Below are 27,091 nucleotides of genomic sequence, written 5' to 3' on the forward strand. Positions count from 1 at the left end.
CTGAGCCTCTTGTTCCTGCTAAGTGAAATCACTTATCCTCATGACCGAGAACGTTTTCGAACTTGCTGCGGATGCTCTTGTCTGTTGTATTTTTAATTTTAAGATTTAGAATCAAAAACTCAGTCTACGAGTGCTACCTAGTGCTTCAAAAAGGAATTGCCAAAAATGTCGGTATTTAGTGCCCTCCCTACAATAAGCGTCCCCATTCTAATAATAGCCTTTCCCTCTTTGAATGTGTTTCTGTGTTAATGAGCGCCTCTATATTTTAGAAGAGCCCCGGCCCTTTGGTATAGCCCCTAGTCATGTAATCGCAAACGTCTTTTTGAGAAGGTTTCTTTTGGAAGCCGAACTTAAATCTCAGCCCGGTTAATCGGGCAGAAATTCGCCATGTAAGGGACCATTCATTATTTATGTCAGGGGGTGTTCTGGCAAGAATAAGGGGTGGGTCACGATAAATCAAAGACATTCAGAGGGGGGGGGGGGGGGGTCATCAGGGAATCTGCGTACAAATAGGGGGGCTATCTATTTTTTATGATTTTTGATTTTTAATTATGATTGTTGATTTTTTTATTTTATTTTTGAAATGTTTTATTGTTGTTCTCTGATACTATAAATGGGAATGTTGAGAGTCTGAAACATAATAGCTCATACATTACAGTTTAAAACTTATATAGATTTAAATAGTCACAGTATCGCAAAAATGATGCCTCAATATTACCTCCAGATAGAGTTTGACGAGTTAATTTGTATAAGTACATGGTATCAGGCTTTCCTCACCATTTACCAATCACTTGTTGAATCAGTGAGAACAAACATCCAAAATACAAGTTTTTCAAGTGTCCGTATTTAAAAAGTTTCTTTATTATGAGAAAAGTTTTTTTTTTTTTTTTTGCATATGGGGAGGGGGGCTACCTATTTTTCCCATTACATGTTGAAGGTTCATGACCTTTCTTTTTTTCCTTGGAGTAGGGTCAACAACTCTTGTTTTGCTTTTCGATGGATCTTGCCAGCCCACCCCCTGACATAAATAATGAATGGTCCCTAACATCGGCCCCTAAGTCTTCTTAGTCGCCCACAGTTTCCTAAAATTCAATTCGCGAGCAAAAATTAGCCGAACAGTCAGCAAAACAAGCTGAGTCTTCGCTACTCGCCTCTCTGTGTATACTTTTGGCTTTCTTCTCGCAAAAAAAGACAACGAAAACAGCAACTTTATAGGAAAAAACGAGTTTTAAAAATCTGCGGGCAAGCGAGCCACGTGCGAGCCATGCGAACCATTCAATCCAACTCGAAAATCCACCTCGAAATCTAAGACCAATCGAAGAAAGAGGTTTGCAATGCAAAGTAAGCTTGTATCGCATGGCTTGCATGGCTCGCAGATTTAATATGCAGACTCGGCTTATAAACCGGTCGGCTTTAATTTTACTAGTTGTCTAAATATTTCCTAATTTTAAGGACTTTGTCTACGTCCGCTACTTTGTTTAGAATCATCAGACAACTTAAGTTAACTTCAAATGGGGCTTACTGCTTACTAGTCTTACCAGATTGGGGTTTGTGCTTTTTTCTATCTTCTTGAACACTGAAGGTTTGTTTTGAAATACCGAACTGGTTCCTGAAATTTCAAGAGGCTTTGCGATAAGTTTGCTGAATAGAATGTTAATTTTTAGGGGGTAGAAACAGAGAATGATGACGTACCTTCGCCTTGTTTCTTCATCAGGAAGAGAGGAAAATTTTAACAGTACAGTTGTAACTTGTTTATGAAAGGGTTCTTTATATTTTAAAAGAGCTCGTTTCACAAAACCGAAAGCAAAGGGAACGAAATTAAACTAACCGCTTGTTTTCCTGCGCCGAGCCGCGCTGACAACACTGTTTTCCCGCCTCCTTCCCAGTCTCTAGCTCTTAATCAAACAGCAGCGAAGGCACTGAACACGATACTTGCTACCAGTTTCCCGCGAACTGAGGAAAAACAAGATGGCGGACGAGCGTCGCATGTGATAGCCTCGTCTTTGTTGATTTTGCCGTTGAGATGTCTAAAGTTGCGGATTAATTTGGTATTTAAGGTAACTAGCTGCTTTTGGTTACTTTAATTCACCACAATAGCTGGGTTTTGTTTAGAATTCTTGTGATACGTCAGTAAAATCTTACTGATTGTTACTCGTTAATTCGGTCGCAGCGTTACAGCCTTAGTATGTAGTCTTGAAACATTATTTCCACTACAATGCCCTTTTATTCCATTAACCCAGAATATCTGTATGATTCTGTTCAGAAGAGAACATGGAAACAAAACGATTGTTTGTTGGTGGGCTATACAATGATATCAAAGAAGTGGATTTGAGGTGTGTAATATTATTAATTTTTGTGTTGACTTTAAATGCTAATGAAGATTATACATTAATTTTGTAAAGCTTATGAAGATTTATGTTTTATTGCGCTTTTTAATATTTAACATGCGAACTCCGATCAATCAACTGGTAAACCAATTTACGGTTTTCACTGCGATCAATCATCTAAATGTAAGCAGCCCTCTCAGGAAACAGAAGTTCACTTCAACCGAGTCAAAAGGTCACGTCTGTCAGCTGTGATTGGTCGATTTCAATCCATTTTATTTGTTTCTGTTTTTCAAGGTTCATTGGTTGTTGCCAAAATAATGATTGATGGCAGCAAAAAACAAAATCGTTTGTTTGTTTTATTGAACTTCAGAGTTCCTGTGTTTCTGAAAAGCGCAATAAGGTACCGTAAAAACTCGTGTATAAGCCGCACTCGTAGATAAGCCGCACCCCCAAATTTCAAGCATGATTTTGAGAAAAAAAATAAAACCTGGCGGAAAAATGCCTAGTTGATTGTGAAAAAATGCTGGATTATGAGGAAATTTCAACAATCAATAAAGCTAAATTTGATTCCTTGAGCCTTCCGATCGATGTGCAGGATGTAATATAAACACATAAACGGAAAACACTTCAGTCTTACCCAGAATTTTAAAACTTTATAGAATAAACATCATTTCTGCCAGCTTTAACATTTTTGATCTTTTTCTGCCATTCGTTGACAGGTATTTCTTCGTTCATCACTGTTTTTACATCAAATTTTGCACCTGATTTTGCGCTGTGTTCGTGAAAGCGTTCGTAGCTTAGTAACCAGGCACTAGTATCCAGGCCCATCGCCAAAAGACACGTGGAACGCCTGGGGGTTTAAAATTACCGGCGTTCACGGACGAAAAGCGTGGTTTTCGTCTAGTCGCTGTTTTGAGAGGAAAAACTTTTTCAAAATGATCAGTCTCCTTGTTATTTTTGTTTGTGAGGATAGTAAAGAGCTGCTTTGTCGCTTATATGGAGCAATTTTTCAGTTTTATGCGTAAAAATGCGCAGAAAATGCGGAGGATGCAATGTGAGCGGTTTATGCAGATTTATGTGGACCCGCACGGCCGCACCACCGCATCCTGTCAGATGCCCTGTAAAATTGCATGCAATGGTCTCGTAGATAAGCCGCACCCACGATTTTGAGCCCAAAATTTCGGCAAAAAAGTGCGGCTTATGCACGAGTTTTTACGGTACATGTATATGTAGTTGCACTCAAAAGGATGTTTCATTAACATGATGTGCATGCATGGCTAGCCTGTCATGGCAACTTTAGATTGTAAGCACCATACACTGCACTAAATGAATGATGATATTGGTCACGCATTTAGCTAAAAGCTAGTTTGCATTCATATCACTCAAACAAACAAAAAATCCCATGGTTAAGAATCCCAACTGTCAGGATTCAAGCTATTTGTTGATTTACAAAGCGTGGCTACAGAGTTGAATTTCATTATACCAAGAACAAAAAATAATAATTTTGTTGGTGGCACTGATTGAAGCCTGGCATGGTCATTAATTTTGGGGGTCACTCAAGCCCATTTACACATGCAACCGAAATAGTAAGGTGCTTCATTTCCCCCTTGTCTAGCTGTTATAACAGATGTATGTTACTCTACTTACATTGTAGATTATTTTTTATTATATAAACTGCAGTATTTTAGCGAGTGGTAGCAAATCGCTTAAAATTGTATCACACGTATGGATAAAAATGATATCCGTGATATTATTTTTGACCAATCAGCTCGCAGAGTTTGCCATGTTTAAATGCTCAATGAGCCAAAGTTAATCGATATTAAGTCGAAACATCTTCTGATCTTCCTCTGCAATCTTTGGTAATCTTTGGAAAAGTTCGGAAAATGTTTGGAAACATTCATACGATCTTCGGACAACATTTTGACAATCTTCGGAAAATGGACGGAAATCATCGGAAAATCATCAAAAACATCGTAATTAGTAGGTTTATATAATAAACACAATAATACATGGTTGCTTGAATGGATATATGAAATTTATCTTCTCCTGTTCAAAACAGATAACTCGATTTGAACACTCGAAGATAAATGTCATATCCCGGCGCAACCATGTATTATCCTCTATGTATACACCATTATGTTATGTGCATGCAGTTTCAGAAAATATCCATACTTGAGTTGGAGTTTCTAAAGCCAAAAGGAGAGCTAGCTGAACCAGAATTTCCAGGGGGGTAGGATAGGGTGTTTAAACCAAAAAATATTCTTGTGTGCAGGGTTTGGATATTTCTGAAAAAGCACAATTTGATATTAAATGACTTGCTGTCACTGGTGATACATTTTAGAGATCGTTTCAAGACTTTTGGAACTGTGTCATCAGTTGAGATCATAAGAAGAACAGATGAAAAAGGTACACAATAATTTTTATAATTATGCATTGACGAAGTTGAAACATACAGTGTTGTCACCTTTGCAGTTGCCATTTGGATCAGTACGTAACTCTTTTGTCACCTAACAATCAGCCAAACTGCAGTTCTGTGTATTTGTTCCATCCCTGCAAAGCTAAACTGTCACTTTGATAGTAGTGAAAGTTACTGCTGTGAAATTTATTGAAGAATCTCAGGTTTAACTAGACATTAGTGACATGAAAGGCCAGTAATAACAGCTACAAAGCTAAGAGACTACTTAGAACAATACTACACTGCATATTATAGATAATTGTCTTTGAAATTTTTAAAGCTTTGGTAAATTACAATGGGCCCTTATTCTATAAGGAAAATGCTCGTGACTGTTACCTGAGTATTTTTTTGCTTACATTGTACATGACAGGTAAATAACTCAGTTTTGAGAATTTAGTTATGCAGCTACACTGTAGCTGTACTACCGCTAAGTAACAGAATACTGTTGCACTGTATACCCTACAATGTTGTATACCTTAATTATAAATTGTTACTGTTACCCTTCACTGTATTGCTGGTCTTTCAAGTACTTTATGTACATGTATGTATATTTTATGTACATACATTTCTCTCATTAAGGTTAGGATGATTAACAAAAAAAAGTATAAGCCTGTTGGCCTTGTATAAGGGGTGTCAAATGGTAAATGCGAGATTTTGCGAGACGGCTAGACTGATATCTTTTCTGCAAGCCCGAGACGTTTTTAGCCTTGCAAAAGAAATTGAGACTCCAAGAAGGCGTCAAAGAAAAATCGGAGACTACAAGACCCCTGAAATTTGGCTAAAATTTTGAGAGACATGCATTTTTCGAAAGACCATTTACCACCCCTTGTATAATGTGCAATGTACTGTATGTATTACATTTACCTGTAAAACCACTAAAAAGGGGATCTATTTTTCCGGGTTTTACTAAAAGCAGGCCCGCGGCCCGGCGGCCCACGGCCCGCGGTCCACTTTACGGCCCGTGGCCCGGCGGCCCGCGGCCCGCGGCCCACCTATTTTTGTACATAGACCCTTCAAATACAGCTAAAAGCTGTTTGAAGTGCCGACAATGGCCCATATTCAACACGAGAGGGAGAATACCACAAGTATTCGTGTGGTGGAGGCTGGATGTTTCTTTCCCGTTTTGCACTTTGATGAAAAATTCGCCAAACTGATTATGAAACTGGAAACTCTTGATGCAACAAGTTTATCCCCAACGGATGGCTCCCCAATCTTTTTTTATCGATAGGATAGCAACGAAACCCGAACGAACCCGAACGCCTCCATCTTGTTTTGCTTGTTCGTTCTCGCCCCAGTCTCATATTGACGTCCGATCGAATGCCTGGCTACTAAGCTACGAACGTTCTGCAAACGCACGTTCTTGTATTGTAACACAAAAATCCATGGTAAAAGCCGTGATTAATGAAGAAATATCTGTCAACAAATACCAGAAAAAGACCAGCCATATGTCAAAGTTGGTGTTCATTATATTAAAGAGCTGAAATTGTGGGTAAGACTGAAGTATTTTCCTTTTCAATTTTAAGTGAGTTCACGTTCGATTTTCGATGAAGAACACTCCTGAAGATTCGACTTTGGATTTTCTTTGATTTTAGTTTATAGGTGGGCCGCGGGCCGCGGGCCGTGAAGTGGACCGCGGGCCGTGGGCCGCCGGGCCGCGGGCCTGCTTTTAGTAAAACCCCTATTTTTCCAGTGCATTTCCCTTGTCATTTAGCTCAAAAATATAGTCTCCTGGCTTATATGATCAAATTGGATAATACTGGAATAATATTATAAGCTGTTATTCACAGGTTTCCCATTAAAGACATTTGCCTATGTTGACATCTTGCAAACAGAAAGTGATTATAGGAAATGTAAGTACTGTTTATTTAACTTCATTATTGTGTAAATTATACCGGTATGTTAATCACTTCTTTTGTGTCAATTATAATTATGTCTCCATCATCTGGTGCAAAGGAAAATAATCAAACTGATTTGATTTTGTTAAGCAAATTTGCACCACAGTATACATAACAGTACACTGTACTTATTATTTTTACTAGTATTGTATCATGCTGTATTTGTTACACTGGTGTTTTCAAAAAGACCCAACACCTGCCAGAGCTCCAGTGGGTATTCTATTGTGAATCACTTGCTTAAACTTATGCAGCTCCCAGTAAAGGAAATATGTTTTTTTTTTTTTCAGCTCTATATACAGTAATTGCTCTTGTCATATACAGGTACAAGAGTAGCCACCTACTTCAAGCATTATTGGAAGCCATGTACTACATCATGGGAGTTGATTACTTGTTAAATATGTAAGTCCATTTGTTCTTTATCAGGTGTTTCACTGCTGACCAACTCTAAGTGGAAAGGCTGTTGTTTGAAGATTCAAGCTGCCAAAGAAAGCTTTCTTACAAGGTAAAACTGTAAAATGTAAATGTAAAGCTACATGTACAGTACACCTCTGTATTATTATCTCTCTAACACCTTTGTGGTTTTTTATTATCACAGGGTCGAGAGAGTCATCACAATGCCTCAAATTTACAAAACGTTAAAAAAGCACATACAGGTGTTAGTTCCCTTTACCACACACAAAATGCTGGGAACAGTCTAAGTCACAGTATTCACTAAATATCCAATGGTGAATCAAGACTTGCTTTCAAGGGGGGTAGGGTACTCTGATAGAGTACTCTACATGTAAGTGAAAAAGTGGGATCCCCTGGGTCAATCACTCATGTCCCACAAGTACCTGTACATACTAGTCATGCAACGCTTTCGAGTGGCATACCGTAGAATATCCCACGGGTCACTTGTTTTTTTGCGGTATACACACAAGCCTTTAGGCGATTGTGTATACGAAGAAAATACAAGTGACAAGTGGGATATTCCATGGTATACCACAAGAAAGTGTTGCGTAACTATTTTATACCATGCCATAGAAAATACCCTGATTTAATTTCGCCAGGACAAAAGGTCACAGTGCATGATGGGAAGGTTGAGTTGAATACCGTTGAATATACAACGGCTTTTCTGTACTCTGCTTTGCTGTATTTTTTATGGCATGGTATAAATGTATGTACAAGATACACACATACATGAAGATCATGTGGTTTAATTACTAGCATTTATTTACTAGTCACATACTTTTTGGAGTAAATCTATTTTGGTAAATACATGTATTGTTCAAGTGAATGATGTATGTACATGTACATTAATATTATATACATTTTTACTCTATGATTGCAGGCTAGAAAGGGAGAGACAGCAAAAAGATCAAGCCAGTATTTTATTGCCCTTGCAAGACACACAGAATGTAACAGAAGCAAATAAAGAACAGGAAAAACAGAAACAAAATGCAATTCCTGAAACACTTCCAAAGGCTGTCCCAGGTACACCACTTCAAGGAAAGAAAAACTGGGTTGTTGGGAAATTTGGACGAGTGTTACCTGTTGTTTATTTGAGGCGCAGAGACAGGAAAAAGATAGCCAAGTTTGATCCAAGTAAGACAACACACTGCTTGAAGAAAATCAAACCTGAGGAATTGAGCACTGCTGTGTCAGAATTAACATGGAACTTGGAGTCAGAAAAGGAGATGGCAAACGGTGGTTCAGGCAATTTGTTGAAAATGAAAGAGGAGAAACAGAAGAAATCAAAACTAAAAGAAACTGACAATCCAAAAACAGATTTTGATGTTAATAATGGTATAGAAAGGAATGCAAAGAAAACAAGCGAGGATACATTGAGTATTAACTATGGAACAGTTCCTCATGCTACACACTTAGCAAGGCTGTCTGCAAGTATTGATGATGATTTGGAGTCTGATTCCAGTGCTTCACATTCAGAGTCAGACACAGATCAACATTCTAACACAAAACGTAAGAGAAATACATTAAAGGACACTGAGGGAAATAGCTCAGATACATCTCACGCTTCATCTTCTAGCACACCACCTTCTAGTGATGTCAGTGCAATTGCACCCTCAAACAAAGACAGTGTTACTGTAAAATTGGACATAACTCCACAGAATACGACAAATTTACTCTCAAATATTGATGAAGTTGAACGTTCTTCATATACAAAACGACAGAACAAGAATAACAATCTAACTACAAATCTGTTATTGAATAACAGTGGCATAGTACAAGTCGAAGACGGTGAACATTTGTCAGATGAAAACAACTCAACAACAAGTGACAGAAAATCTTCTGACAGCTCTGACGAAGCATCTGATGCTGAATCAAGTGAAAGCCAAGATGCCGTCAAGACCAATAGAAATCAACTTTCCTCGAAAATTAGTACAAGACTAAGCAACATTAGCTTTGACCCTAGCAATTCTAAAGAACTCCCTATAAGAACTCCCAAAACGAAGGATGAATTACAAGTGTCTGATAATCCTAATAAACAGAAGCATTCGAACGAGAAACGACTAGACGCCTTGCAAGAGAAAAAGAAGAGTGTACTTGCTCAGAGAAATTTAATCAAGGATGCCTTAAAGGATTTGGACAGCAGTACACCAAGCCATGATGGAAAGAAGCACATTGTGTTTTCTGATGATGAGGAGGATGAAAGTGGTGACAAAATAATGGAGAAAGCTGCTTACTCTGTCGGAGACAAGGTCAGAACTTACCTTCTGTATTCTGCAGATTTTGTAGACCTTTTTTATGGTACAAGCATTTTGACTCACTTTGATATACATGTACATTTCAGTAATCCTTATCATTGCAGTATATTTAATATATTAATTAGTTGATTCTTTCGGCAATTTTAAGAAAAAAACATCCGTGACTACACAATGACATGCGCTCTTCACTTTGCCTTTAAGCATGAGCTAGGTAGATTTGGGTTGGTGAGAATAAAATGGTATGCCTGTACAGTGTAGTTATATGACATGTCCTACATGTACATGTACAGTACATGCAAGGTGGATCAGTGTCAATGTTTGGTGGCTGGTGATTGGCATTCAGTGCATTGTGATATGTTCTTCCAACTCTAATGGCTCATAGTGCTGTTTTTGACACCTTCTTTTGTCTATTTGTCCAATTCTTGGTTTTCATGTTACGTCATAAAATTCTGAAATCAAAATTCACTAGGCCTGCTAAATTTTCGTTGTCATTAGGCGAAAGGTAAACTTAAAATATATATTTTTGCAAATTTCCAGATCGATAGTGTCATTCGTTTTTAAAACAGAGCATTTTGAATATTTGAGTTCTCCGTCGTATGTAACATCAAGCTGAGTGCCGTGACAAAGCTGTTTTGTTTGAAAAAAGGCCTTTCCTTTCCATTTTGTGCAGAATGAATATTTCAGATATAATAAGTGGTGTTTATGTGAAAGTGTACTAGCTCTTAAGCCAAGGATGGCCGCTGTTGTAAACAGAATTGAGTTCCAGATGGTTTCTCTGACATCACGGCGGCCATTACTGTGTCCCTCGGCAGGACACAGTTATGGCGGCTCCATACAAAGCTTTATAAATTTGCGTGGAAAGGTTCGGAAAATAACTCGCGAACGGTACATTGCACGGACCCGAAACTTGGAGAAATTGTTTATCTATTTATCATCTATAATATTTGAAATTCATAGCTTCTGTTGTTAAATGGTTTCGAATTTATTTTTTGATTGCGTGACAGTGAAAACCAGCAATTGGTTTTGCGATAAATTAGTCAATGGCGCACCGGTGGCAACACGTTTCTCCTCATGTATGTACAGTTTTGTAGTAAATACTGTTTACTCGTATTATATTGTAACTGAAGATTTCATTTACTGTTGGATACGCCATCTGGCTGCATCTTTTAATCGAGCATTGCTCTGTATTGTAGATTTCAGGTTCCAAAGCCAGCTCATGGTTAGGATTGGACAGTGACAGTGATGATCAGGAAGTGGATGATGGTGACGACCAAAATGAGCAGCTTGTCACAGTTAAACCACATTTTGAAGGAAAAGCTGGTGAAGAGGTACTCGTTGCAGTTTTTATAATCTAAATGTACAGCTTATAACGATACCGCATTTGAAGCATGGCATGGTTTGTCACTGCGCGTAGTATCCCATGTGCACTACACAAGATTAATGCAAATTTATAATCTTCTTTTGCACCTTTGTTAGCTGTTTAAATTACAAAAAACGTTTGGAGGAGATAAAAGGTTTGAGCTTGATTCACGTTTTCTGGAAAGCGAAGAAGAAGACGGTGACCATCACACGGACAATTTTGGTGATCGTGGGAAAGAACTTGTCAAGTTTGATGCAAAGAAGTCGCTGTCCGAAGATTACAAAGATATCGTCTCCAAACAAGAAGAGGATGACATCAGCAGGAGTCTAACAGAAGAAAAGGAAATGGCCATGAAAGTTCTCAGCAATATTTTGGGTGGGAACTTCAGGGCTGAGTACAGCGGTCAAGAAAGTCAGGAAAAGGTCCCAGAATTCAGGACTACATGTATCAATAGTTTTACTGCAGTAGAATATGAAGTGGAGTGGAATTATCCAAACGGAAACGTGCTTGTATTAGAAATAAATCCTATTCGTTAGAAATTCTATTTTGACAGTGTTATGTAAAAGCAGAACCTCAAACCCTGGAGTTCTGTTCATTCTGTGCTCTATACGGGGTAGGTACATAATTATACATGTACATGTAGCTTGACATAAAAGGAGGAAGCTCATCACCTGCATTGGAAAATTCAGATTAGCTGTCTTTGGGAGTGTTTCACAAATTAAATTTGAAATACAAACGCACAGCTGTCATGTTTTAAAAATATCTCCTTGAGGAAGGGGTAGCATGTATCTGAGAGCATTATACTTATGGTAAAAGTGGATCCAAAAATCATCAAGGTGCTTGCAAATACACAGGTCTTCTCAGGTAAAGCTAAATCGATGGGAAAAACCCACCGGTCGATTTTCAAGTTAAAAATTTCGCTTTCTTGACGTCAAAAATGTACCTGAGTGCCAGAGTTTTTTCTTGCGCGGTCTACGGTGTCTCTATTGTGACCCGCGCGAAGTATCCACTGCGCGCGAGAAAAAATCCTCTGGTACCCAGGGTATCAAAAATGGAAAGCCTTTCTAGTTTTCGTACGTACATGTATATCCCGCTTTATATGTCAAGGATCGATGAAGCGATTGCAGATAGAGGTATCTCATGTTCTCTATAGTTAACATGTATTCTGCATTTTAAAATCTTTAGGAACTCGGCAATAGTGCATTATGATCCGGCCCGAGAGGACCACAAACAATTTGAACAGACCACTGCAGAAGAAACAGAGAAGAAGGAAACTGAACCTGCTTTTCATCAGGAAAAGCCATCAGAAGACCCAGTGTTACCCGAAGTATCCAAAGACAAGTATCATGATGTTAACACGTCTTCGCTGGCGGAGCTCTTTGGGAACAAGGAACAGGTGAGATGAACGCTGTTAGTAAAGCAACGGTGTGTCCTGGCACTGGCGGATGTCCGGAATATAAAAGGCACAAGCCGCTTCGTCCCCCCCCCCCCCATCCCCTCCATTTCAGCAAAAATGAGCCTAGAGCGTCCCTGCCCCTGCTTCTCCACCCCCCCCCCCCCCCCCCTGCCCACCCAACAACCCGACCTTAACCAATATTTGAGCTGTCTGGTGCAAGTTGTTTTTAAAAAGGTTGCTAAGTTGTCTTTAGAAGTTGTTGTTTTTAGACATGCTTGTTTAGTCTCCCTCACAACATCAAATATATCAAGAATTCAGTCGTCCAAAACAAGCACGAATATACTCACTTCTATTAACAAAGGGAAGCAGCAGACTCCAAAAGTAGGATTTTCTGACGTAAGAAAAAGAACGCGATGCTTAATATCTCTTTTTTCATTACCGGTTATAGTGATCCCATTTGTTAAACTGTTCTACTTTATTCTAGTTCTAAATCACTTTTGTTGGATATCCATATGATTTATAACCATGGAAACACGGGACCTCGTTCTACTTTTCTTGAAACGGTGCAAACTTATACTGCACCCTATTTCCTCTTGGAAATCTCACACACTTTCCTCTTTTACCACGTATACAGGGAGCTTCTTTCACGTTCTTTTCGCAAGGCCCAGTGGATGATGATGATTCCGCCGCTGAAGAACGCAGTCACGTTAACGTTGGGGCAGCTGAGGAGATAAAGACGAATCCCTGGCAGAGTGCAACTAAGCTGCCATATGACAGCAGTGACGATGATGATGATGACGATGACAAGGATGTCGTCGGTGCTGTCGATAATGGCATCCAGTCCAGTAAATCAACGTCACATCTCGAAGAGCTGTTTTTCTTTCACCCAGACGATCCCGAACTGGCAAATCGCATCAATGGTGAGATTTCTTTTACAAATTAAACTGCTGAATTGTTTTGGGTGTTGGTTGGCAGTATTGTTGTTTTTGGTCATTTTTTGTAGTTTCATACAGTACATGTATTAGGCAACAAAACAGGCAGTATTTTATAGTTAGCTTGTTGGGCGAAATGTAACTCTAAGAGAATCTGGAAAGTGTGTGAAAATTTCCACCTGGACTGGAAAGAGACGCCCACTTATTCGCGCGTCACGCAAAGATACCCCGAAAAAAGAGGCTTTGCTTCCGTACTCAGAAACGTGTTTCTAAGTTCTTGCAGTGAAACTGCAAGTGGAAACTCTACTTCAACCTTGTGAAAAATCTCGCATCCTTGTTTTCCGTCAATTATTTTCAATCTATATATAGCTACAAAATATAACAACTCTTCTCCTGTTTCCATCGGCTTATTACAACATAAGGTTCACCCTTCTCTAGAAAATGAATGTCTTTTGTTGTTAAATTTTAAATACCTCAAGTGAAAAAAAAAAAATATTTTGATTCTGCCCATACGTCAAGGAAGACTGATTGTGGGGACTGGTATAGACTCGTACTGTACGCCGGCCCTTCCCGGTTGTTATTTAGCATTGGCAACAATCTTATAGTTCTTCCTTCTTGTTGCATGTGAAAGTTTAACAATTCTTTGAAACTTTTAACGTCTATTACTTAGCCAGGTAAGTAGAAAACGCTACAAGGCATTACTATTTTAATATCGATGCACTGGATTATTTCCATTTCAGATCAGGAGACGCCTTTTATGAGGACAGGTAGCCAAGAAGAAGTTAGTGAATACTGGGTGTCGGTGAGATCTGATCTCACTCAAGACTACAAGAGAAAGCGAAAGGATGCTGTGCGAAGACAGAACAAGTTAGCTGCCAAAAGGACAAGAATTAGATAGCAATATTTCTTGTTGTATCGGCGGGTTGTGAGTGAGAGTGTGTTTGAATAAACAGCTGGCTTAAAGGGGCCGTCTCACGAGAAATCCTCCAAGTTTTCGTGTAAAATATTCTAGAATTACGAGGATGCACTAACTGTTAAGCAAAATAACCTTTAAACAACAAAAGAAAGGCAGGATGAAATCATTCCCCAAGATGTCAATAAACCGCAATCAATGGTTTCAGGACTTGTAAAGTACGTTTTAGCAAGGCCAGGCCACTATAAGTGGATTTACAATTCATACCAACACGTTCATGAGATTTTTAAATTACGCTAATCTTGGTAATACTTCCCCTTTAAGCAGATACTTACTCGATTGATCAATCTTTTATATGAAACGTCTTGTTTGGAACATTTTGCTTCACTGAGCACTGAGAATGGTGGTTACGGAGACACACGAACTTCAAATATGAGGACACCTGGCGAGGGCTTACACGGTAGCTTTGGTGTCCCCCTGACAAGTGGTTCGACTTAAGGGACTGTGTACGGTGATTGAGTTTATTTTATTTGTTTTCTCTGTGTTTTTTTGGTTTTTTTTTTAATTTTTTTCTTTTCCCGGGGTAAAATTAGTAACTTTATTTTTTTTTTTTTTTTTAATTATGACCCGTTGTGACCGAAACAATTTATTGCTGAGTAGTTGTTTCATCACGGTATATTTCGGCGATCGTAAAATCAGGCACATCACTAGTACTGACAATACCGTGGAAACCCGCGAGTAAGAACCTGCATTTTCCTAAGGTAGCCTAAACAGGTTCTTGCATAAATGTTAATTGGCACAAATTAAGGCTATTTAGGTTATTAATAGGTTCTTTTCTGAAGAAAAATTTACATTGATGTAAATATTTTGATTTTAGTGGTATGGAGCCTTTTCCTTTTATTTATTTTCAACATTGGCATTTACATTGCAACTGGAGTAATAAGGCTCCTAGGTGTCTCCAAAGAGGATCCGCAATTTCGACTTATCTTATTTCCCCAAAGGTAAACATAAACATAAGAACCTTTTTCAAAATTTCAGGTTAAAGAGGTAGGTTCTTAAATATTAGGTTCTGACTCATGGGTTTTTTCTGTATTTAAATTTTTTAGGAGTTCCTGAAACGTCTACCTTTTACGACAAGACCCAATGGTCTCTCCACTCATTTCTGGCTCTATTAGCCATACTGAAAGCTCGTTAAAAACGTGCAGATCGACCTGATTTAACACCGTTAAAAAGCCATTATAATCTGAGGTATACATCAGTCATTGTCAGGACATTGCTAACTGTAATATCCTGACTTAAGAGATGACAAACGTTTGACGTGACAATGCTAGAAAAAGTCAAATAGCCGTGAAGCCAATAAGCTTTAAAGTAATGGAATTAACAAACTTTTATTTGACACCGCCCTCTATATCTCTATATTACTAGCAAATTACTATGTTACAAACGATAACAAAACGCTTTGCATTTCTCATGAGGAAATTCTCATCGCAAAAAAAATAAAATAAGCACTCGAGAGAGGGGAACAACATACAGTGCATCTTAATAGGTACTTTGAAGCTGCCCTGCTGTTTTCGATTACAATAATATAAATTTTACTTCTTACTGATGTTTTTACCGCTTTTCATTATTTTCTTGGGACTAAGGTCGCGTACCAGATCAGCTACTATAAAAGACCTACGACGAGAAGTAAGATAATGAAGTGTCTCTCTGTAAACGTCCGACTTCTTTTGCCTGGCAGAAACAAAAATATAAATGGTCTAAGTTTTAAACAGCTGTCGATGGTTGCTCATTTAGTGTTCCATCGCTGGCCTCTGAACTTGATCCACTTCAGATACCGTCCGACACTCGTGTACACCGTGTATCGGTAGTCACGGTGGCAGCCCTCTGGAAGCAAATTCAACCCCCAGCTCATCACTCCGCCTAGGACCCACTTGGGTGTACTTTGGTCAACGGTAGGTATCGCAAACATCAGCGGAGAGCCGCTGTCGCCAATGCAGTGCGTTTTTTGGTCTTCCTTGTACCCGGCGCAGATCATGTTGAGTCCGTCGTAAGAGATCTTGGTCCAATCGCAGCTGGATCTGTGTTCAACGTAGACCGCCGCCTCGTGCAGTTTGCTACGGACTCGGTGGTCCGAGGTCTTACCCCATCCCACTACCACACCGTCTCTTCGGACTCCGGGTCCTAGAAGATGATCCACTTCCATTCTGGTTGGCATGCAGATCGGTCTTATTTTATCGGTGATATCGACCGGCTTTGCCAAGCGCACGAGAGCAATATTTGCTGACAGAACCTTCCGATCTAAAGTGAGGTTTTGGTTGAAGTCTTTGTGGATGACTATTTGTGACACATCGTGCAACACCAGTTTATGATGTGAAGTACCTCGTTTGAACGCGCCGAGTTCTACCTTGATGTGTTTGGCAGGGATAGCTCGTTGTCCTAAATACAGACAATGGGCGCTTGTGATGAGCCATTCTTTGTCTATGAGGGTGGCCATACAGCCCTCGATATCTCCAAAGACGCTGAAGTAAAGCAGAGCAGTCCAAGGCCAGGTTGGTTGCTGCTTTGAATGCCATCTCCCTGGGAATGTTTTGCCAGCAAGGGGTGCGATGCCACATTCTATAAATATCAATGCAATAAAAGAGATTGACTGATTTTATCTGATTTTTGTATAATTATAACAGAGAATGTCGAACCTAATTTTGCATTTGCTTCACTTTGACATTTGCTCAATGTAGGACAAACATGATGCTCCAGTGACAAGAGATAACATGCTTACACACTAATCAGGAGCAAAACCAAAACCAGAAAATGTTCAAAGGCTAAGTGCGACTTTAACATAGCCTTAAATTCGGGAAATAATCTCTCTCTCCCCCCAACGTAATTTCACAATTTCCCCGAGTATAAATCCGTGCGTCTACGATTTAGCTCTTCGAAGAAGAGAATACGCCAAACATTACAAAAATTTTTTAGAAAAATCTAAACCTTTCGTAAATCGCCAATAAATCAGTGAGTTGATCAAATCAAACAACTCAGTCACACAGTAAATCTATCAGGCCAGATACGAAAATTCCCATAATAAACCTCTTTAATGTAGCAGGCCTTGACATTGCAAGCGTTTTCGCTTACCTGGTAGATCTTTCTTTTTTCCGCAAGAGTGGCCATCAATAGAAAGAAAGAATCCCTTCTTGCAGGAGCAAGTGTAACTGCGAAGATAATGATGAAATACCAAGTGTGATGAACTGAGAGGGCTATTCGTTTAACTTTTTTTTTCTTTCATGCAAGCTAAGTACTGAACATGCACAGAACGTGTATGTAGAAGGCGTGATGTTTTGATAATTTTTATTTGATAAGCAGTTGCCCGTTAACTTTCACTTCGTTTAATGCTACAAAATGTTATTGAAACTTCTGGAGCATTCGTTTGCTCGTCACGCAACGCGAAAACGGTTTGCTTACTTCAGTGCAAATTGTTTAGGGCGAAGAAAACGATCGTGACAGATAGCTACCTTCCATCAGTATTTGTACAGTTGTGAGCGCATTGGTGAGCACCCTCAGCACACTCGTCAATATCAAGACACTTTGTCCGCTGTCTCAGTTTGTAACCATCTCTGCAGGCGCACTTGTATGATCCTGGAGTGTTCTTGCAAAGTTGATCGCAGTCGCCTTTGTAGTCGCTCGTTGCACACTCATCGATGTCCACACAACGTTTCGTTCTGCGGTTGTTAAAAATAAAATAAAAAGAGAATAAATCGATTATTTAGATTACTACGCTTCTAAGGGGAATGTGTTTATTGTGGAGTCGCGTTTTCTGGCGTCTAAACTCAAATCATTGCACACAAATTTCAGGCATCGTGTTCCAACAAATCAGGGCAGAGAATCCATCAATCTCATGTCCAGATTTTTGAGGTCACTCTCTTGTCTGAGGAGCCTCAAGACTGTGGGTGCTAAGAAAATCGTATTTGGTTTTCGCGCCCTTGGCATGGCAGTTGTAAGGTCAGAATAAGGAAGTAGCATGGTGAGCTGTTAGCAAAAAAAGTGCTCATGTTTAAACATTGTGCTTAAAACTCCTTAGGCTTGTACAACTCTAGGTGAGAGAAGACAATTGGCGTTCAGCGGATTCCCTTCAGCAAATACTTAGATTTTTAGAGGTTTTGATGGTTTTAACTCAAACTCATCATCGACATTCAAAATACTTTAAAGCGATAAAGTTATTTTATAGTGAGCATTCAAATGAGTGTTAGGTCCTAAAACTGTTAATCTTAGGGTATCACTCCGTTGGTCCAGTTGCTTACTTGGGATCAAGCTGGTATCCAGGATTACACTGACAGGAATAGCTTCCATAAGAATTGATGCACTTGTGCTCTCCACAGCCGCCATTTTGGGAGGCGCATTCATCGATATCGATGCACTGTGTCTTGTTTTCATTTTGTATGAAACCAGGATCATCACATTTGCATTCGTAACTAAATAAAAACACAGGGAATTAAAGTATTTTCTAAATTGTTAATCCGTCTAAAAATATATCGCAAAGAAAACGAAAAGGCTGTCATGATATAATTTATGTCATCACGGGCAGAGAGGACAGGGAAGAGTATATTACTCCGTACATATTCTGCCTTTCACCATCGAGTAAAGTTGTGTTTATTCATTTCATGGTTCTTAAAGGCTCATTGCTATTAAATATTTTTTTACGGAATTAATGTTTTATTTACACACGACCCCACAAGCTATGTATCTTTTTTACCCCATCGTGTCTAAATAAAGGTTTTGATTGATTGATTGATTGATTGATTGATTGATTGATTGATTGATTGATTGATTGATTGATTGATTGATTGATTGATTGATTGATTGATTGATTGATTGATTGATTGATTGATTGATTGATTGATTGATTGATTGATTGATTGATTGATTGATTGATTGAAGGAGGGTAGGGGAGTTAAAATGAATGACTAGAAATAAACAAATCAATTCCATAGTCGTCTACGACTCGGTTAAAATAAAAGGGTTTGATAACCAAACTGGCATAGGATACTAAAGGCAATAATTATAACCTGTGTTGCTACTTACTACCTTACTGGTACAGATAAAAAAAAAAGAATTGCGAGATTTGGGACAACCTAAAAGTTCGGAATTTTTAATCCTCGGAACTCCTGTTCTCAGGCATCTCGACTTAATACCTCACATTAGTTCATCATAGCCACGACGCGAGCAGATTAATTTGTCTGTGAACTGGCTATTTGTCTTTGCTTCAGACGACACTGCCATCTGCTCTCTGTGACTTCAGAGCCGTAACCGGACGTTTGCCTTAGACAAGGGAAGATCTTGCTAGGGGGCTCATGCAGGCGACGTGCCCTCCAGACAATTTTGAAATCTTATCTAGAAACTCTTTCAGAGACATTTTTCATGAGTTATTTCAAAAGAGAAATCATCTTGTTCAACTGGGGATTATTTTCCCAACAAAACCTGTTTTGTTTTATTTTGAGTTAAAACCTAGACGAGGCAAGTGCCTCGTCTTGCCTCTTGCTAGTCACGGCCGTTGACTTCTTACCTTCCTGGTGTATTAACGCAGTCAAAGCAGGCAGGTATTCCCTCGGCGCATTCATTAATATCAATACACTTGGAGGGATCCATTATATCCTCGAAGTAGCCATCTTTACATCTACATATAAAGCTGCCCAGAGTGTTTTGGCATTCATGCTGACATCCACCATTATTCACTGCACATTCATCAATGTCTGTATGAAAAGAAAATAAGACTTGTCGTCCGGTGATGTTATTTTTTAGCACAGTCAAAAGTCCTCGTAAGCGGCCTGTCTGCTTTCAATTGTTTAAGTAAAGATAAAATATATCCTAGACAAGGAGCCTAAATTGTATTTTATAACAGCTAACTTCAGCTAAATGATCAACCATATGCATTTGCATGTTGGATAAACCAAACCGGCCAATGGATCAAAGGCCCAAAGAGTAAGTGTGCCAGCGAGGCGGAGAGAGGCGGTTGCTAATGGGTAGTGGATCCAGCCGTCTGGATTCGAACACTACATGGCCGGAGTCGTTATGCTCTGTTCTTGGACAAGACACTTCACTTTCGCGGAGCCTCTCGCCACCGAAATGGGTACCAGCAAACTTTTCGGCTAAACTGACTAACAAAGTGTTGAATGGCGGTTACCTATGATGAACTAATATCCCTTCTAGTGGGAGTAGCAATACTCTTAGTCGCTTTACGCTACAGAAACAGGAGTGAAGAGCCGGCACCAATGGGCTACTTGCTTCCTCCTTTGTTAATTTACAGCATTAAATAAAACTGGTTTGACATTTAAGTTGGTAGCAATACCCTTGTGTGGCCATATATACTAGGCTATACTAGAGCCTTTTGTTTTGTCCACTCAGTTCGTGTTACAGAGATGAAGGAAGAGGACCTTTCTCTCTTACCTACACACGTCTTGGTATCCAGCAGCCTGTAGCCAGTTGGGCACTGACAGTAGTAGCTTCCAGCAAAATTAAAACAACTGTGACTACATCCCCCGTTATTGATGTCACATTCGTTAATATCTGAAGAAAATTTAAAAAGTCGTGTAACAAAACGTCATCGCTTCTTTAACCAAATCACAATTTCTTCTAGTCTGAATGTCAGCCGTCATCCCTGACATTTCAGACTAAATTTCTTCTTGCTACGGTTCCAAAATACTTTTGAATTTATCGAATAATCTAGCTTCCTCCTTCCATGAATGCCGTGTTTTTGAAACAAACAAAAAAAAAACAATATAATATAAACAAAACAGAAAGAAGAATTACTTTTTCAGCTTGGAACTAAAACGGAACGAAACAGGAACCAAAGGGGGCGAAACTTTACAATTTTTCCTTTAAAGTATTGGAAGGTACACTTATTAGAAAACAAGCTAGGTACGAAAACATTTTTTTTCTAGTCTTTTAGGAGAAATATCGACAACAACACATGCGCACCATAGAGGGTTTTCCTTTGTACTGAAACTAATATTTAGTCTGTTTCCTTGCAAATCGATATTGTCTCAGTCTATTGTACAGTCAATGTCTACTCGTGCGAGCCTAGTTTCATAAAAACGGCGGAAATAAATGGCTTTTATCAAACAAAACGCTGTCATAATTCGTACAAATAAATTTGACTAATACCAAAGACGAGTGTGACAATTCCTGAAGGAAAGAGAACGAACAACCATTTTTGGCAAACATAAACAAATACATTCTTCTAGCCGAATCTCCTACCTCGACATTTCTTGTTGTCACTGCTCTGAAATTCAAATCCAGGATAACATCTACAGTGAAAGCTACCAGCAGTGTTGATGCAGTCATGATTACAGCCACCATTATTGCTGGCACATTCATTTATATCTGAGTAACAAAACAAATCGATAGTGAAAAACGTATAAGACACAACCCAAAATGTTCAAAGAGGGAGTACCTTATTCTGCTCACTGATTTCAAGCAGATTATTTGATATGTATATAATTCATGTTTGAAAGTGTGGATGAAAGAGTTTGCAGAATTTAAACTTCCATGGAGCAAATATGTAATGCAACCGAGATGATTGTGCCACAGATTGAAGAAACTAAATTTCAATCATAACGCGCAATCGTACTTAATATTTGTTGATGTCGCTAGTTAAAAGTAAAAGTAAGCAATTTATTTAATGTCAATAGCACGAGGAGTGCCCGAGCCAGGGGCTCGTGTTAAAAGTACTTGACAATGTCATTCACATGCTAAGAGTATCCACAGAAATGTTGCATGTTGTGAAGAAATTATTCTACATGACACGAGCGTGGGACAAAGAAAAAATCTGAGTCCCCGACGGGAATCGAACCCATGGCCTCCCAGATACCGGTTGGGCGCTCTAACCAACTGAGGGTGTCATGTAGAATAATTTCTTCACTATTTATCACCGAGCTTAAAATCTACCATCTTTATTATTTACTGTTGCATGTTGTTGCGACAGCTCTTGTTGTTCATTACATAGTTTGTTCTCATTTGTTGTTGTTGTTTTAGGAACAAAAAATTGCTAGTAAAGCCCAGATCACTGTACATGTACCTGCACATTTGATCTTGTTGCGAGTAAGGAAGTACCCTTTGTTGCATGCGCACACATGACCACCAGGAATATTCATGCATAGTTGATGGCAACCTCCGTTATTGACTTTGCATTCGTCGATGTCTGCAAGATGCATGAAAATAATAAAAATTAATACTTCTCAAAATTTCTTTCACTTGATTTTTTTTTCAAGATGATTATAAAACGCGTAGTTTTAGGTTATGCCATCAACAGTCTTTTGCAAGACTACGTACACTCCAGACGCACTGCTGCTATGATAAAGCGGTTTTCAATTGAGTGTCGTAAAACCAAAACCAAAGTAATCACAAAGAACACAGACAATCCAGTAAACCAATCAAAACTCGGCACGAAGCATGGGAAAACGTGTGTGAGCGAGTCACGATTGGTTTTGGTTTCACTTCTGATATGCGGAGAAAAAAGCGCGAGAGTTTTAAACCAATCATTATGCGTAGTAATGTAAAGCCAATGCAAACGCGAATAACCTTCGACACACAAATGTAAACCGTTCTACTATATTATTACTACATTGTTCAAATACGCTTTTTCATAAAATACCATCTTACCAGCACACTTTTTGCCGTCCGGTAGTAGCTTGTAGCCACGTCTACAAGTGCAAGCCATGTTCTTTCTTTTTCCAACGTAATACTCGGTGCATTTGTGTTCGCATCCACCGTTGTTTACAGAACACTTCATGGACGCTGCAACACAACAACAAAAACAAAGGGAGAATTATTTTTCTTAGTTTCAACATTATTGTTCCTTAACGTCGTCGTTGATTACAAAAGCGGTTAGTTCATGATACAGAGGACGTTGAAACTTTCAAAGAGCATCAATACCACTTTTGTTGGTATCATGTTTTGGAGACATCCATGTCTCATCAAAGTAGAATTACAAATTCATGTTATGTACTACTGGACCGATTGCCTGTCGACTTGTACTAAAGATTTTTCCTACCTGGCACAGGGCCGTGACTAGCAAGAGGCAGGACGAGGCACTTGCCTCGTCTAGATTTTAACCCAAATTAAAACAAAACACTTTAAGTTGGGAAAATAGTCTCCATTTTAACGGGATTGATTTTTCTAAAGGATTACCTTCAGTTATATTTACGAAAATGCTGCAAATAGCGTTTCAGAGCTTTTATATTCTAAATTTTGTGAGGTGCATTCCTCTAGACTTCTCTAGTGGCTCGTTGCTCGCTTTGGGCAATCGTCGATTTTGCATCGCCTTTGCCAAAAGCCTAGCTGCCGCCCTGTACCTATTTAGAGTCAGCAAGCATAGACCTGAAGCAAAAAACCGAGTGATTTGTTTGCATCTAAATTATGAAATCATTGACTAACATGAAGGAGGCGTGGGCACGCTGCAGTTCTTTTCATCTGAGCCGTCTCCACAATCATCACTGCCATCACACATCCATATCTTATCAACACACTTCCCATTTGCACAGGTCATTTGGTTGCTCCGGCAAGGACATTTCTGTTCATCTGACATGTCTCCACAGTCGTCCATACTGTCACACCGCCAAATCATCTTAATACATCTGCCATTTTTGCACTGAAATTTACCAGGTGGACAAGAAGGTTGGGTGGTGGTCACTACAGGGGCTGCAGTTGTGGCAACTGTGGTTGCTTTTGCACTGGTTGGTGGCAATGTCCGTTTTTGGTTCCTTGGAAGTGCTGTTGAGAGTAAAAATGTTATACTAGTTGCGATAATGGATCTTATCAAAAGCCCAGGAAAAATGTAAGCTAACTTTGATTTAGACCTGTGACTGGCTATAGCATGTTACACTAATTTTATTAACCAATAGGAAACGACGACGAAAGTAAAATCGTTGACTAACATGAAAAGTCATGTTGTAAAGTCCCTCCTTTGCTGCAAATAACTGTACATTTGGAAGTAGTGTAAAATAGTTTAAATTAACTGAAAGTAAATGTCACATCTATACAAGGTAGCCAACGTATTGGGAACAAATGCATAGACATACTCGTACAGGGTATAAGAAGGGTCTACGACTTTTATTCGTATAGTCAAAATAGGTTGCGAACTCGTAAGCGTTTCGAACGTTGCCTCGGCAACAATGCACTACAATGCACTACAATGCTTACGTTTAGCTTGGTAGACAAGTTGGAAGCCCTCTGTTTGAAGTGACTGATCAGAGTGGAATCGAACGAGCATAACATTGCTTGTAGAATATATGCTGGAGGGTTTCGAATTTCCACAAAACTTTCCTAGAGAACGATTCTGCATGGATGGACCATCGTGGACTTCTACGAAGTCGAAGCAAATTCCAGCTGCATAAAAAAGAGAGTAATATCGTTATAACCATAATTTGAGTGAACGTTGCGTTAAAGCTCTATTTTAAGCCCTGGGTAAAATACTATAGAGAAACTTATTTGAAGTTATACATCAGTGAGCTTATACATGTCTTCTGTCTTGGTTGATGCATTAGACTGAATTTAATTTCAACAGGTCTGAGCTAGCAAAAGTTGTCTCGTTGTTTTCCTAGCAAAGATACCTTATTCCCACAATACCGCTCTCGATTACCAGTGAAGTTGTCCGGGTTCGTGGGAAGTGGGGTGCAGGGAGGGGCGTGAATAGGACAGCCTGAGGGCCATCGTTCTTAAGTGGTCCGGGAGGAGGATAGATAGAGAGTAGGGGATTGGTGGGTGGGGTGGGGGAGCTAACAGGCCAAGTGAGGGTTAAAGAATTAAAAGTGGGAAGGCATTTTGTCAAAATTGAGGTTTTATAAGATTGGTAAAAGTATGTATTTTATATCAGGAGTGTGCTGTGTGACACCCGACAAGAAATAAATCACCACAAAGGGGTGGCACAATTAACACATACCTGGCCTTTTACCAGCTGGTTCAAGGCTAAAGTTCTGAAATTTAAGCTTCACTCTCAATCCGCTGGGAACTGTAATCTTGTAAAGGCAGTCAGACAGTGGATAGTAATGATTAGGATAACGTGCAGACTTAATTTTTCCTTCCCGTCCACCGTATGTTCCTCCGCATGCTGAAAAAATAGAAACAGACTTTATAAGAAAAATAAAAGTTACAGAAAATCAATTGTGCAGTAGACAAGAACTACTGTAAGTACTTTCCTGAGGAAATCTATTGATGTGCCATTGCTTTTTTAAAATGATTTAACAAACAAATTGCAAATGGTTGCCCTTATCTGAATCCTACCAAGAGAAAAAGCAATATCAAGAAATTATTCCTGGCCAAGTCGAGGTTTAATGGTGATTTTTTTATGACTTATCGTATTTTCCGTCCCCATACGCCATTCATGATAAATGGCAAGTTGCCCTTGCAAAGTTTTTCTCACTTAGCGAAGCCCTTTAGCCTATGTACAACCGTCCCCCTCCCCTCAAAATTTTGGCTGTGCACAGGCTAAAGCACTTCAGATAAGGTTTTTTGAGGGGCCACACGATTCGGTCTCTTTTATTTTATGATGCACTACATGTAACTGTTCCGAAACGCGCGTCAATTAACCCCACTTTGTCTTCGCGCAACCATACTTTCCTCGCTCTTTTTATCATTTTTCGCCAGAAGCCCAATAATGCATGACTCCTGTTTTGCTCGACGAACTAAAATTAAGTATAAAATAGCGTGCCTGCTAGTCTTTCCATCTTTCAACCTAGGCTAATATTCACAAACATTTTCAGCACTGTTTTCAGGGTAAAACTCAAAATAAATTCTTCGCATGAATATTCTTAAATCCATTTCAGCAATGTTCTAATAAAATTGGGCAAGAAAATATGGCGCAATTTTCATTTTCTTTACGTGCGTGTGGACTTGGATTTCGGATTTGTCCAGTTTCTAAAGACTACGTAAACATACCGGAAATCATTAGAAAACTTGATTTCCACCCTTGGTCGAGCCTATAAGCTTTGTGGAAATATTTTCATTAAAAAACCTTAGACATCTCTCTTGCGTTTTACATGTATCGCTTATATGCGCTTGTTACTCAGAAGATAGAGTTAAAGCGTTGGACAATTCATAACATAATGAAACAAAAACAAAAGCTCTCTCTGTACCGTATTAATTTTAGTACAGAAGAAGATATTTATTGCTTTAGACGTATCGAGAAGACTTGTTTCCGGAAAATATTTCATTCTGCAATTGTGGAAATAGTTTTCAAAATGTCCCAACTAGAACGGTTCCTGGCCCCTGCTTAATAGTGTTCCCCAAAGATGACGAACAAATTTTAATTGATAAGAAGATAGCTATTTAGTTTGTCTTTTTACTCATACAGTTATTCTGCCCTCACAGCATAGGACCGGAAACATGCGAGTGACTCAACGCGCGATTCCCACAGGGCTTCACGCGCACTTCGCGTGCGCATTAGAATGGCTCACACTGTAATTCATTTGTAACTGATAAAATAAGGACTCAGGCTGAGAAAGAAATTAACCTGGCGCGTTTCGACAAAATATTTTTCAGTGTGGCTGATAAGTTAAGTAGAATATGATGAAAACAAATTTGATTTTGGGAGAAACAAGCTGACACGTACTCAAGATTATGTGACCTGATTATAAATACACTGAAATACAGTACTCGCACAGATGTTGAACTTACATGTACGCGATCCCTGTCTTTGCCTTGCTACGGTAAAAGCAATAAGCGACAACTGAAGCCTGTAGAATCCCAAAAAAGAATAAAAAGATAGTTAGACTAGTATGTTTTAGACGGACGGCCATATTTTTGGCACTTCCTGCCGTAGGTTTTGACAAACAAGCGTGCAGCAATGCGCTAAAGCAAAGTTTTAGAACTTTAAGGAATATTTTGCCTTACCCAAAGCTGAACACAAAAAGCCCTCGATTGCCTATCATATCTGTGTCTTGAAGAAGACGAAAATTCACAGACGAATACGGGAAAAGTTCCCAAAACGCACGATTCAAAACACTGAATCGAGACTCGTCCGCTTTTGATCAGGGGTATCAGTTTCTCTTTTGGCCCATTGTCAAATGATACTTGAGACAAAACAGACTTAATCCATCAACTCCCCAAGGATTTCCTCTCATAACCT

The 27,091-nt window shown here is 39.1% G+C and overlaps 2 protein-coding genes across 4 annotated transcripts; one reads left to right on the forward strand and one right to left on the reverse strand.

Annotated features, from left to right (window-relative positions):
- The first annotated feature begins 580 nt into the window (after window positions 1-580).
- LOC144655647 (uncharacterized) lies at window positions 581-14,475 on the forward strand. Of its 3 annotated transcripts, none has more exons than XM_078515936.1 (11): window positions 581-2,057; window positions 2,241-2,333; window positions 4,669-4,733; window positions 6,570-6,632; window positions 7,101-7,179; window positions 8,008-9,376; window positions 10,576-10,710; window positions 10,859-11,176; window positions 11,926-12,138; window positions 12,773-13,058; window positions 13,811-14,475. In XM_078515936.1, exons 2-11 carry the CDS (start codon window positions 2,272-2,274, stop codon window positions 13,966-13,968), a joined length of 2,748 nt encoding a protein of 915 aa, XP_078372062.1. In that variant the 5' UTR covers window positions 581-2,057; window positions 2,241-2,271; the 3' UTR covers window positions 13,969-14,475. The 3 variants fall into 3 exon arrangements, with proteins under 3 accessions (XP_078372062.1, XP_078372063.1, XP_078372064.1); XM_078515937.1 differs by having other exon boundaries at window positions 2,264-2,333; XM_078515938.1 differs by having other exon boundaries at window positions 2,269-2,333.
- An 877-nt stretch (window positions 14,476-15,352) lies between these two features.
- Window positions 15,353-27,073, reverse strand: LOC144655646 (uncharacterized). Its single transcript, XM_078515935.1, has 14 exons — window positions 26,857-27,073; window positions 26,641-26,699; window positions 24,908-25,075; window positions 24,169-24,354; window positions 23,404-23,739; window positions 22,630-22,764; window positions 22,046-22,168; window positions 21,226-21,351; window positions 20,416-20,535; window positions 19,535-19,721; window positions 18,273-18,443; window positions 17,487-17,693; window positions 17,110-17,186; window positions 15,353-16,599 (listed from the first exon to the last, which is right to left on the reverse strand). Exons 1-14 carry the CDS (start codon window positions 26,892-26,894, stop codon window positions 15,770-15,772), a joined length of 2,763 nt encoding a protein of 920 aa, XP_078372061.1. The 5' UTR covers window positions 26,895-27,073; the 3' UTR covers window positions 15,353-15,769.
- Between the last annotated feature and the right edge of the window lie 18 nt (window positions 27,074-27,091).

Source organism: Oculina patagonica, chromosome 5 (genome assembly GCF_052425735.1).
Source record: "Oculina patagonica isolate OP01 chromosome 5, crgOcupat, whole genome shotgun sequence".
In the NCBI taxonomy this organism is placed as follows: domain Eukaryota; kingdom Metazoa; phylum Cnidaria; class Anthozoa; order Scleractinia; family Oculinidae; genus Oculina; species Oculina patagonica.

Excerpts from the sequence above, each read along its gene's own strand:
- LOC144655647 (XM_078515936.1), top strand. The coding sequence starts at position 2,272 with ATGGAAACAAAACGATTGTTTGTTGGTGGGCTATACAATGATATCAAA. Across the intron at positions 7,180-8,007 it reads AAAGAAAGCTTTCTTACAAG|GCTAGAAAGGGAGAGACAGC; the intron begins GTAAAACTGTAA and ends CTATGATTGCAG. Across the intron at positions 10,711-10,858 it reads AAGGAAAAGCTGGTGAAGAG|CTGTTTAAATTACAAAAAAC; the intron begins GTACTCGTTGCA and ends CACCTTTGTTAG.
- LOC144655646 (XM_078515935.1), bottom strand. The coding sequence starts at position 26,894 with ATGATAGGCAATCGAGGGCTTTTTGTGTTCAGCTTTGG. Across the intron at positions 19,722-20,415 it reads GGATACCAAGACGTGTGTAG|ACATTGATGAATGTGCAGTG; the intron begins GTAAGAGAGAAA and ends CTTTTCATACAG. Across the intron at positions 16,600-17,109 it reads AAAAAAGAAAGATCTACCAG|AATGTGGCATCGCACCCCTT; the intron begins GTAAGCGAAAAC and ends TGATATTTATAG.